At 40.9% G+C, this 13,527-nt stretch overlaps 1 protein-coding gene across 1 annotated transcript; it reads right to left on the reverse strand.

Annotated features, from left to right (window-relative positions):
• Positions 1-666: 666 nt before the first annotated feature.
• On the reverse strand, positions 667-10,686 carry LOC110161289 (T-cell acute lymphocytic leukemia protein 1-like). The gene is made up of 4 exons (XM_055165214.1): positions 10,393-10,686; positions 8,754-8,818; positions 3,659-3,933; positions 667-2,153 (listed from the first exon to the last, which is right to left on the reverse strand). The coding sequence occupies exons 1-4, from the start codon at positions 10,431-10,433 to the stop codon at positions 2,028-2,030; spliced, it is 507 nt and encodes a 168-aa protein (XP_055021189.1). The 5' UTR covers positions 10,434-10,686; the 3' UTR covers positions 667-2,027.
• Between the last annotated feature and the right edge of the window lie 2,841 nt (positions 10,687-13,527).

Raw genomic sequence — 13,527 nt, forward strand, 5'->3', positions numbered from 1 at the left:
TAGAAACAAAGAAATGCTAATTACAGTTTCAAATGTTCAATATTTTCATCTACATTTCTTTGTGATTTTGAACTTGAACGTTATTTAAAGTGGAGATAAACACCAAGTCAACTTTTGCTACTAAATTGTGTATGTTTTGTTTTGTTTTTTTGCCAGTTTTACTACACATTAAGTATATTTGAACTGTATAAAAATGCGTGCGTCCTGGCTCAAGCGGCTACAGGAATCTCAAGTAGTTGGTGACATCACAAAAGACTGCTCCGATCACAGAGCTGGCTGCAGGGGCGGAGTTTGAAGTGTGGATACATGTTCGATCAATCACACTGTTCCTTATATGATTATAATAAAGGAACACTCTCCCCTTTAGTCCTGCAAACCTTTAGTCTTCCTCCTCCCTCACTCTCCCCTTTAGTCCTCCCTCACTCTCCCCTTTAGTCCTCCAGACCCCTCCTTCTCCCTCACTCTCCCCTTTAGCCCTCCCTCACTCTCCCCTTTAGTCCTCCAGACCCCTCCTCCCTCTTCACTCTCCCTTTTCGTCCTCCAGACCCCACCCTTCCTCCCCCCACACTCTCCCCTTTAGTCCTCCCTCACTCCCTCCTTTAGTCCTCTAGTCCCCGCCCCTCCTCTTCCCTCACTCTCCCCTTTAGTCCTCCAGTCTCCCTTTAGTCCTTCCTCACTCTCCCCTTTAGTCCTCCTTCATTCTTCCCTTTAGTCCTCCAGACTCCGCCCTGTTTAGCAGCTCTATATGAAGAAATTGTTGGTATTTAATTCCACTTTAAACAAAATGGTTAAATATTGTTTTGTTTTTTTTTAAATCTAAGAATTTAGGTTTAATTTTCTTGAGGAAATTCTAGCGCTATTTCAAAAGTAGGGATGCAACGATACGGTTTTCCCACAATCCGATACATATCTCGATACACGAGTCACAAATCGATATGTTTTAAGACGCAAAAAAAAAAAAAAAAAAAATCTCATGTACTTTTTTCTGCTACATTAAATAGAGTACACAACAGAACTAATGTACAGTTGTAGTTTCTAAGTGTTTTAGTTCATTTGGTTCAATCATTTACAGCATTTGTATTCAGTGTAAATACAAACAAAGTTTTTTCTGAACACTAAAATTCTGTTGTATTACATAGAAATGTCTCAACAAAACGTTTTCTAACTAAAAATGATGAGATAGAGTCTGAGGAAAAAGCTGATGTAAAGCCAAAAGTTATTCTAAAGTATTTAAAAGTGAATATCTTTGTCATTCCTGGGTCAATCAAGGTAAAATAAAAAGTGAGTGAAAGATAAAACCCTCCTCGGTTAAAATATTTCAGCTGTAAATCCCTATGGAGCTGTTTTCTGGCTGCATCTGAGGAGGACGCTGCGATAATGGTTTCTCTTTCGGACCAAAATAACTAACACAGCGCGCGTGGAGAGACTCGTGCGTATCGACACGTGTATCGAATCGTGAGACCAGTATCGAACGATTCAATATTATATCGAATATCGTTGCATCTCTAGTGGAAAGTGTTTCTTCTACTCATATTTGGACTTCCTTTTAGTAAACCTAGTAGTAAAGTTTTGTACTTAAAGATACGATATTACGCAAAATTTACTCTTTTAGACATGTTAAAACGCTGTTACCTCATTAAAAACACACAGTTCTTCAGTTGTGTTTTGTTTCACTCATAAATATTTGAGTAATTCTGTGTTTTTAGTCTCAGAAACTCAAAAGAACTAAGTTTAAAAATGAAGGATTTGTGAAAAAAACACAACTTCAGGTCTATTTTTGATGAGGAAACTACATGATAACAGAGGCCCGTTAATTTGGGATTTGTAACGTAATCAAAAAAAAAAAATAAAAAAAAATTAAAGCCCATATTCTTTGAAACTCAGACAGATTTTCAGTCGCTCTGTGCCGATTCACAAACCTGCATTTGGACGCAGATACTTTATGTTTCTCTTGTCAGGCCGAACTTCTGAAAACGAAGCTCTTTGAACAAAAACCGAAACATGTTTGAGTTGTTTTTTCGTTTTTTTTAGTTGAAACTGAGCGCCGCAGAGTCCAGCTCCTCCATCAGGCTGCGCGGGCTCCAGTCGATCCCGCTGTCGTAGCTCGAAGTCGGGGACGGAGTGCAGCCGCTGACCTGGATCTCCTGGAGGTTCTGAGGAGGAAAAAGGACTCAGATTACACCTCAGCTTTTAAAATCTCTTGTTAAAGGCGCCGTAATCAGATTTTTACCATCTTAAAAAAAACAGATTTCAACCGCTATTTCCAATATTTAATTTAAAGTTTATTTCAATTAACACCAATCAAAAATCAGTCTCGGTTGCTATTTCATTTTTGATATTTTATTCTCTCTGGTTTTGGATTATTTGCCCTGGAAGTTCAGCTGCTCAGCGCCACGAGTGAATTCAGAGTCGACTTAACAAAAGGAGAGTTCCTCGCTGCTTCCTGTTTCTTGTCATGGAGTTCAACAATGACTAGAATGAAATAAAAAATAAATCATAAAACTATAATAAAATCTGGAAGATGAATCCAAGATGGTGTCGTATTGTTTTCAGTAGCTCATTGGCGCTACCCAGGCTGGCTCCGCCTAGTGCCTCCGCTTAATTTCATTTCTCTCCAGCAACTAGGTCTGAAATTGGAATACACTAGATAGTTCGCAAAAATTCCAGAAGCTCGGGCACCAGCCAATCAGCGAAGAGCCATATATTCTGTGTTGTCAACGATTCCCGAGATCGAGGATTTAAAGCCGGAACAAAGAGAATGTTTGGTGAATTTTATCAAGGGGAAAGACGTTATTGTCCTTCTTCCTACAGGATTTGGGAAAAGCTTAATGTACCAGTTATCCCCGTTAGCGGCGCATTACATACGTCACGACCAAATAGCAGCGATTGGTTAAATTTAAAAAAAGTACCTGCCTACTGTCGAGCGAACGAATTCTAACACTACGAGGTCAGATGATTTCCACGAAGTAAAACTGGCTGGTGAATCAGACTACACTGGCGCATGAGCCCAAAAGAAATTTTCACTTCCACATTTTCTTCCTGAATACGTGTGACATTTGTAACATGCACAACATAAAGCGCCTACAGTGAAGCGAGCGTGGGCTCAGAGCAGGGCTGGGCTAAGTCTTGCAATGTGAAATTTTAGGAACTTTGAGGATTTAAATATTTTGAAAAGTTTATGTTGTGAAAATAGAAAAGAATCCTACAAAATCCAACCTTTGTGAAAGTTGTGGATGCCCAGTCAGAACTCGGGCAGTTTGAATTCCCAAAAATACATTGTGCTTCTGTGGGAGAATATTTTCTGGGCCCAAACTCCCGAGAGCTGCAGTACCTGGAGCAGCCACTAGTTGGTTTCGAGCCGTGACAGAGGAGGAATGACTTATCCAGTTTTTATTATAAATCCATGAAGTAAACGTGCTGCTATAAAATTTCAACGATTTTTCAGGTGAGTCCTTCTAGCAGCGTGAAAAAAACTTTAAATTAAACATTGTAAATAGAGGTCAAAAACTATTTTTTGTTTGAATAACGAAATAATAAACTGTTTTCCCATTTTATTGTTTTTCGCTCTTGATTGAAATTCAAAAGAACGAATCATACACGGACCAGACACAGGGATATGGATGATGGCAAAACCTAAACATTCCCACTTGAGTTTTACCTGTTTTTCGCTCTGATCCAAGTTTTGCTCCAGTTCTTGGTTCTGGTCCTGGTCCCGGTGCTGGTCGAGGTCCTGATCCTGGTCCTGGACTTGTAGGACTTGTTCCAGGAAGTGTATGTACTTGGTGGCGAGGCGCAGGATTTCGTTTTTGCTGAGCTTGCGTTCGGGGGGGTGAGTGGGGATGAGCCGCCGCAGCTCGCCAAACGCCCCGTTCACGTTCTGCTGGCGCCAGCGCTCGCGGCCGTTTGTGACCACGCGGCTTTTACCACGAAAATCTGGACGAGAAAAGACAAAAACAAGATACAGAAAGGATTAAAGACGCTGATTTTTACTGTCGAATCATAATCCAAAGACCAAAGATTTAAAAGTACAGTTATATCTTCATGTAGTCTGCAATGAAACAGAGCAAAGGATCATGGTCTGTGTAGTTCTTTCTCTTTTTTAGCTATTACTGTATTTTTCGGAGTATAAGTCGCACTTTTTTTCATGGTTTGGGTGTTTCCTGCGACTTATACTCCGGTGCGACTTACTGTATTTTCCGGGCTATCAGGCGCTCTGGATTATATAAACGCACTGTCATTAAATGGTCTATTTTCGAACTTTTTTTTACAAATAAACCGCAGTGGACATTAAAGGAAACACAACAGTGTGATGTGTGACAAAGAGGGCCTTTGTCCCCATTTTTCACCTTAGTTCAGTTACATCTATCTATATCAACTAAACAGCTAAATAATAACTATCCCGGGTTTGTTTTATTTAGTCTTTGTTTAAGTGATCACATTCACACAGTTACTTTAAATTCATTTTATTTGGTTATATCCCTTCATTTTTGTTTAAACTTACCACCTTTACCTGTGACTCCACATGGTCTGGGAACAAAAGAGGGGGCGTGTCCTTTGGCAGCCATATTTATAGGCTCAGGGGGAGGTGTTGGCCCAGACCATGTGGAGGGAAGCCTCGGAAATGGTTCTTTGTTTTATCAAATGGGTTATTAGAATTTTGGTTTCAGTGTATCTAGTTAAGTTGGAGCACTGTTCAGTTTAAAAGGGGGATTAGGCTTCAGAAAATAATTTAAGGCAGCACACCAGTAAGGAAAGGAAATTGCTACAGTTTTCCCCGTAAGTTGGTGTGAACCCAGGGGGAGGGACTTCCTCTCTGGGGGGTATATAAGTAGAGGCAGTTTAATCAGTAGGGAGGTCACCATCAGTGCAGCCAGGTGCCTGTGGGTATTTTCTTTTGTTGCGTTATTTTCGGTTGCTTTTGTTTAGTTAAGCACAGTTCTTTTTTGTAAATATGTATATAATTTTGCCCACGACTTGGAAGGATCCAATAAAGAATTTGGTTTGGTGAAGGACAACTTTGCACTGGACTCTCATTTTGACCACTTGGGCCAGCTTCCCCACATGATGGATCAGTGGTTTTGTTTGTTTGTTCGTTCACGGTGACTCTGGGCTTTGTTCAGTTGTGGCGTGTAGGGAGGTGCTGTCTGGGACCAACGGATTGTCGGCGTGTTCGCAGTGACTCAGTTGTTCAGTCGTGTCTAGAAGCGGCACATTGCGCTCGCTTTTTCGGTTCGTTCCTCCGTTCCTCGTCGGCGTGGAGTGATGAGTGTGTCTGCGGGTGTGTTTCGCTGTGCGGTCGCTGTCTGCTCCGTGTGTGTTTGCGTGTTGGGGGGCGCTCTGGATTGCGGGGCGTGCGGTCGTTTTTTGATGGAGTTAGAGGCTTAAGACCGCGGCTAATCGCCCGGAAAATACGGTATATATTAAAATTTTCACACAGAAGCCGTGAGAGACTGACAGCCACAAGAGGGCGCTCTAGTCTTGTGTGTGAGTATCTGCTGCTCCTGTTCCTCCTGTACCACTGTCACTTGGCTCTACTGCGCATGTCTCCTGCAGAAAGAGCCTCTGTCCTGCTGCAAGTCGTGAAATATTCAGCTGAAATCGGTAATCGAGAAGCAGAAAGAAAGTTTGGAGTGAGCGAGAAACTTGTGAACGACTTGTGGAAAGCGGGGATGGAGAACACAGCTTCACGGTAACCTGGAGGACGCACCATGAAACTTTCCTGAAGTCACTGGATGGATGGACAAAGTCTGGACTTCAGTGACACCGAAACCATCCTGTCGGGATTCAGAAAGACCCGAATAATTCTAACTGGAACTGATGTTGAGTCTGATGACAGCGACACAGAAGAGGAAGCGGCGCAACGTTTACCTCCGGAGGTCGAGGAGTTTGTCAGAAGTGACACCGAGGATGAAGAATTGAATGGATTTAGTGATTTGGAGTGAGATGGAGAGTTTGTTAAACTTGTTCTGTTCTGTTGTTTATGTTATAGTTTATCTGAAGAACTGTTCATATGTGACGTTAACAGTCTGTTCTTCTCTCTTCTATTGTTTTTACTAGAACTTGACTTTTAACAGGAAATGTCTGTCCCTGGTCTCTGATTTTACAAAATAAATTTCCCCCCAAAAAGCGAGACTTATATATGTTTTTTTTCTTCTTCATTACTAATTTTTTGGCTGGTGCGACTTATACTCTGGAGTGATTTACAGTCCGAAAAATACGATAATTTAGGATGACCAAGCATCCTATTTACACATATATGACATCATATGACATAAGTAAAATCCTTATATTTACGATTTTACAAATAACCAATTTTTTATATTTATATTTATATCCAAAACCTGTCTAAACTGCACAATAGTTATGATTCGACTAGACCTGTGTTTTAGATCAAATTTTCCGTGCTGATGACATAGGTGGAGGTAATCTTGTATTTTTGTACTTTTCTTTTTCTTTCTTTTTTTTAGACCTGGTTTACGAAATGTCTTATTTTGTATTGTAGTAGTAGTTATAATAATAGTAGTAGTAGTACCACAGTAGCAATAAAGTACTTGAAATACGCTGACAGATGGTCCTGAGAGCAGATGTGTGATTGTGGACACTTCTTTACTCCTGACACACTTTTGGAACAGTAGTTTGAGTTTACGCCGCCGTCGTAACCTGGCACCAGCCCCAGCGTCCTCCTCTTCTGTCCGTCCTCTTCTGTCCGTCCTCTTCTGTCCGTCCTCTTCTGTCCTCCTCTTCTGTCCTCCTCTTCTGTCCGTCCTCTTCTGTCCTCCTTCTTCTGTCCTCCTCTTCTGTCCGTCCGTCCTCTTCTGTCTCTTCTGTCCTCTTCTGTCCGTCCTCTTCTGTGCTCCTCTTCTGTCCGTCCTCTTCTGTCCGTCCTCTTCTGTCCGTCCTCTTCTGTCCGTCCTCTTCTGTCCGTCCTCTTCTGTCCGTCCTCTTCTGTCCCTCCTCTTCTGTCCTCCTCTTCTGTCCGTCCTCTTCTGTCCGTCCTCTTCTGTCCGTCCTCCTCTTCTGTCCGTCCTCTTCTGTCCTCCTCTTCTGTCCGTCCTCTTCTGTCCGTCCTCGTCCGTCCTCGTCCACAAAGACATTGACGTCCCTCTGTGTCCGCGGCTTTTGTCTCGCAGACAAACTCATCGACGACTTTAAATGAGCACGACTCCAGTTTACGAGATACGACTGTGCAGATTAACTCACTGTTTGTGTAATGACAGAAGGTCTAAATACTACTACTACTACTACTACTACTACTACTACTACTACTACTACTACTACTACTACTACTGTTACTACTACTACTACTACTACTGTTACTACTACTACTACTACTACTACTACTACTACTACTACTGCTACTACAGCTGCTACTACTGCTTCTACTACTACTGTTACTACTACTACTACTACTGCTATTACTACTACTACTGTTACTACTACTACTACTACTACTACTGTTACTACTACTACTACTACTACTACTACTACTACTACTACTACTACTACTACTACTACTGTTACTACTACTACTACTACTACTGTTACTACTACTACTGCTACTACAGCTGCTACTACTGCTTCTACTACTACTAGAGCTGCTACTATTACTACTACTACGAGTGCTACTACTACTACTATTGCTACAATTACTAGTACTATACTACTGCTACTACAGCTGCTACTACTACTACTACTAGAGCTGATACTATTACTACTACTATGAGTGCTACTACTACTACTACGAGTGCTACTACTTCTACTACAGCTGCTACTACTGCTACTACAGCTGGTACTACTACTACTACTAGAGCTGATACTATTACTACTACTATGAGTGCTACTACTACTACTACGAGTGCTACTACTTCTACTACAGCTGCTACTACTGCTACTACTACTACTACTACTATTGCTGAAGCTACTACTACTACTACTACAGCTGCTACTACTACTACTACTACTACTACTACTACAGCTGCTACTACTACTACTACTACTACTACAGCTGCTACTACTGCTACTACTACTACTACAGCTGGTACTACTACTGCTGAAGCTACTACTACTACTACTACTACTACTACTACTACTGAAGCTACTACTACTACTACTACTACTACTACTACTACTACAGCTGCTACTACTACTACTACTACAGCTGCTACTACTACTACTACTACTACAGCTGCTACTACTACTGCTTTGCTACTACTACTACTACTACTACTACTACTACTACTGCTGAAGCTACTACTACGACTACTACTACTACTACTACTACTGCTGCTGCTGCTGCTGCTGCTACTAGTACTACTACTACTACTATTGCTACTACTACTACTACTACTACTAATACTACTACTACTACCACTACTGCAGCTGCTACTACTACTACTACTACTACTGTTGCTACTACTGTTGCTACTACTAATACTATGAGAAGTGTCTTATTTTAAAGCATACATTTATCAGATTAAATGGAGATAGATTTATAAAAACATTGATATATTTGTGCCAAAACTGTAAAACACAAATAAATGTAGAAAATGACAAAGATGGTCTTGATTTAGTCTCAATGGGCCTTGGTCTTGTCTTGTCTTGGCCTCGACCTTTAAAAGTCTCGGTCTTGTTTTAGTCTCGACCCTCAGAGGTCTCGGTCTTGTCTCGGTCTCGATTAGAGCGTCTTGACTACAACACTAGTACACATATAATAAATGTACTCGCAGTATTTTGTGTAAATATTTTGAACTTACCGGAGTCGGGGCTGGTCTCGTAGGGAGAGCGTCTGTATTTCAGCACGACACGACGCTCTGGACTTCTGCAAAGATAAAAAAAAAAGACAAATATTAAACCAACTGGAGCATTGTAATTATAAACGATGACTTTAGATGGAAGCCAAGTCTGCTGCCTAAGATGGACGAAAGGCTTTTTGCATAACCAAAACAGGAACAAATTTTACATTTTAATGGACAAAAACAACGCAATGCAAAATCAAGACGAACCAAATGTAGATACAATCAGATTATTCATTGTTAATAAAATAAAATACATTTAATTTCAAATATTTAGCCAAAAATGCAACAATTATCGAAGCGTTTGGTCTGGGTTAGTGAAATGTTGCTTTGTTGATGACCAGAAAACCTTATTGACAGTCCCAGTTTTGAGCCCCGTGTCCCCTGTCCCAGCAGATTTATACAAAACCAGTGATTTGTTCCAGTTTTATACAAGAAATGTTCCAGGTGTCCCGATTTTTGACTAATTTGGTGGTTGTTAATAATAAAATTGTGAAACGAGTCGTAATTAAGGAAAATTGTTCTGCACTTGGCTCTAATGTATCTAGTCCTGGTTTAGTCCTGGTCTAGTACCTGATCTATTACCTGGTTTAGTCCCGGTCTAGTATCTGGTTTAGTCCTGGTCTAGTCCCAGTCTAGTACCTGGTCTAGTCCTGGTCTAGTACCTGGTCTAGTACCTGGTCTAGTCCTGGTCTAGTCCTGGTCTAGTCCCAGTCTAGTACCTGGTCTAGTCCTGGTCTAGTTCCAGTCTAGTACCTGGTCTAGTCCTGGTCTAGTACCTGGTCTAATACCTGGTCTAGTACCTGGTTTAATCACAGTCTAGTACCTGGCTTAGTCCTGGTCTAGTCCCAGTCTAGGACCTGGTCTAGTCCTGGTCTAGGCCCAGTCTAGTACCTGGTCTAGTCCTGGTCTAGTACCTGGTCTAGTACCTGGTTTAGTCTCGGTCTAGTACCTGGTTTAGTCCTGGTCTAATACCTGGTCTAGTACCTGGTTTAGTCCTGGTCTAATACCTGGTCTAGTACCTGGTTTAATCACAGTCTAGTACCTGGCTTAGTCCTGGTTTAGTCCCGGTCTATTACCTTGTGTCGTCCTGGTTTATTCCTGGTCAAGTACCTGGTCTAGTCCCGGTTTAGTCCTGCTTTAGTCCCAATCTAGTACCTGCCTGGTTTACTCCCAGTCTAGTACCTGGTTTAGTCCCAGTCTAGTACCTGGTCTAGTACCTGTCTAGTACCTGGTCTAGTACCTGGTCTAGTACCTGATCTAGTACCTTGTTTAGTCCTGGTTTAGTACCTGTATAGTCACATTTTCTTTGTGTTTTGGTCATTTTTTAAGCAGCTTTTCTGTATTTTACTTAAACAAATGACAATTTATGCCTCTTTTTACTGTTAGCAGGTGTCAAATTGGATAAAAATAGGGACACCTGGGACATTTCTTGTATAAAACTGGGACAAATCACAGGTTTTGGATAAATCTGCTGGGACTGTCTGATCACCTTACAGTAATTACAGTAAATTAAGGCAAGCTAAGCATAAAAAATAACAATTAAACATCACAAAAAAACAATTTAGCGTGACATTTTGAGTTATAAGTAGTGTCATACCTGTTGAAGTCGCTCAGGTAATGTGTTTCTCCGTGCAGCATGATTTTATCCACGCTTTTAGCTCAGTTTCCTCCGGTCCGTGCACTTTGTTTATGTCCTGTCCTCGGACCTCCGCGCTTTATATACCCTCACGCAGCGTCCCCCTTACGTAGCGACGCCTCGTTTCCATGGAGACGCTATAAAAAACGTGACAGTTCGCGGTTATTTGGAGACAGACGGACGAGGCGGAGAGAAGCGACTCCCCGGGGACCGAAAAACACATCACAAACCCGGGTTAACCCCCCCGCCGTGCCCCGCTGTCACGTCTCCAGACCAGACCCACGCCCACGGACCACCCCCCGGTCTGAGGTGTCGTCCAGCCGCCGGGGGGAGTCGTGTTTCCGGGGTCCGAGCTTCTCCGCTGTCCGGTCACGACACTTCACGAGCAGACACGCCGGAAAACACGCGCCTAAACCCGGCCTCACGCAGACACGTCTCGGCCTCTTCCGGTTTGTTCTGGGTCTAATAAAACTAACTCTGACACACTTTTTGATAACTTTAAAGTGTTTTCAGTGTTGGGAAGGTTATTTTTTTAAATGTATTCCCCGACAGATTACAGATTACATACCCCAAAATTAGTGTTGGGGAGTAATAGATTACATGTACCGGAGTAACTGTATTCAGTTACAGTTACTGTTTCAGTGAGTGGTAATTGGATTACAGTTACTTTGTTGGAATAAATGGATTACACAGAGGTATTTTCCAGTTTTCACATTTTGGGCTAAACCAGGACTAAAACCAGGTCTAAACCAGGTCTAAACCAGGTCTAAACCAGGACTAAACCATGACTAAACCATGACTAAACCAGGTCTAAACCAGGACTAAAACCAGGACTAAACCAGGTCTAAACCATGACTAAACCATGACTAAACCAGGTCTAAACCAGGACTAAACCAGGTCTAAAACTAGGACTAAACCAGGTCTAAAACCAGGTCTAAACCAGGACTAAACCAGGTCTAAACCAGGTCTAAACCAGGACTAAACCAGGTCTAAACCAGGACTAAACCAGGTCTAAACCAGGACTAAACCAGGTCTAAACCATGACTAAAACTAAACCAGGACTAAACCATGACTAAACCAGGTCTAAAACTAGGACTAAACCAGGTCTAAAACCAGGACTAAACCAGGTTTAAACCAGGTCTAAAACCAGGACTAAACCATGACTAAACCAGGTCTAAACCAGGTCTAAATCATCACTAAACCAGGTCTAAACCATGACTAAACCAGGTCTAAACCAGGTCTAAAACTAGGACTAAACCAGGTCTAAAACCAGGTCTAAACCAGGTCTAAAACTAGGACTAAACCAGGTCTAAAACCAGGATTAAACCATGACTAAACCAGGTCTAAAACAGGTCTAAAACTAGGACTAAACCAGGTCTAAAACCAGGACTAAACCAGGTCTAAACCAGGTCTAAAACCAGGTCTAAACCATGACTAAACCAGGTCTAAACCAGGTCTAAACCATGACTAAACCAGGTCTAAACCAGGTCTAAACCAGGTCTAAACCCAGGTCTAAACCAGGTCTAAACCAGGTCTAAACCAGGTCTAAACCAGGTCTAAACCAGGTCTAAAACCAGGTCTAAACCATGACTAAACCATGACTAAAACAGGACTAAACCAGGTCTAAACCAGGTCTAAACCATGACTAAACCAGGTCTAAACCAGGTCTAAACCAGGTCTAAACCAGGTCTAAACCAGGTCTAAAACCAGGTCTAAACCAGGTCTAAACCAGGACTAAACAGTCTAAAACCAGGTCTAAACCATGACTAAACCATGACTAAACCAGGTCTAAACCAGGTCTAAACCATGACTAAACCAGGTCTAAACCAGGTCTAAAACTGGACTAAAACAGGACTAAATCCTGCTGTGTGGAAGAGTCTCCTCCTCTTCTATCAATAATATTTTTAATTTGGTTAAGTAAAGTCTGAGCCTATTTTTCTTTAGCAGACATCTTAGGTTATGATTTCACAGCAAATCAAGTAATCCAAAGTATTCAGATTACATTACTCACTTTAAGTAATTTAATGGATTACGTTACAAACTACATTTTGGTGTATGTAATCTGTAATCTGTAGGGGAATACATTTTAAAAGTCACCTTCCCAACACTGTCCAGAATGTAGTTTGTAACATAATCCATTAAATTACTTAAAGTGAGTAACATAATCTGAATACTTTGGATTACTTGATATTGTCATGTTTTTTAAAATGACACGAATGAACCAACCACATCCTGAAAATTCGTGTTTGTTCTCTTCAAATTGTCTGTTGAGCCCAAGCAAAGACTAGAATATCTTAACATGAGAAGTTTTATCTGCTAAAAGAAAATAAAAAGTCCAGTTTTTACTTAACCAGATTAAAAATATTACTGTTAGAGAAATTATTTTATATGAGATCACTGCTGCCTTAAATTATGTCCACCTACTGTTAGGAGTCATATTGTTTAGACCTGGTTTAGACCTTGTTTAGTCCTGGTTTAGTGCTGGTTTTAGTCTTGGATTAGTCCTGATTTAGACCTGGTTTAGTCCTGGTTTTAGGCCTAGTTTAGACCTGGTTTAGACCTGGTTTAGTCATGGTTTAGTCCTGGTTTTAGACCTGGTTTAGACCTATCTATTTATTTATTTATTTATACATACATACATACATACATGTTAGGGATGTAACAATAACAGAAATATTGTGATATAGATAAATAAATATCGGCTTCTGGTATTGGGAAAGTTATGGTGCAAAAATCTTTAATAATTGTCACAGAAATATGGTAGTAGTTGAAATTTGATCATGTCAAAAATTATATTGTGATATCATATCTTCAAAATTCTCAACAATATTGTGGACCATCACAATATATCGAATTATAAGTTTCTTTGCTTAAATTCATTGTTATGGTGCAGGAACAGCTGAAAAACTGAGAGAAATACATGGACCATGATCCTTTGCTCTGTGTCAGTACAAAGAACTACAATTAAGCATTTTTAAAGCTTCTTTTGATTATGACTGAAACAACGTCTAGTCAAGGAAAAAGTCACATTTTCACAGTTTTGTTAGCCTCTATAAAATATCAATAAATATTGTACCATGAGATGCATATTGTGAA

The sequence above is a fragment of the Boleophthalmus pectinirostris genome, unplaced genomic scaffold (genome assembly GCF_026225935.1).
Source record: "Boleophthalmus pectinirostris isolate CB_2022bp ecotype Guang Dong unplaced genomic scaffold, ASM2622593v1 HiC_scaffold_7, whole genome shotgun sequence".
Taxonomy (NCBI): domain Eukaryota; kingdom Metazoa; phylum Chordata; class Actinopteri; order Gobiiformes; family Gobiidae; genus Boleophthalmus; species Boleophthalmus pectinirostris.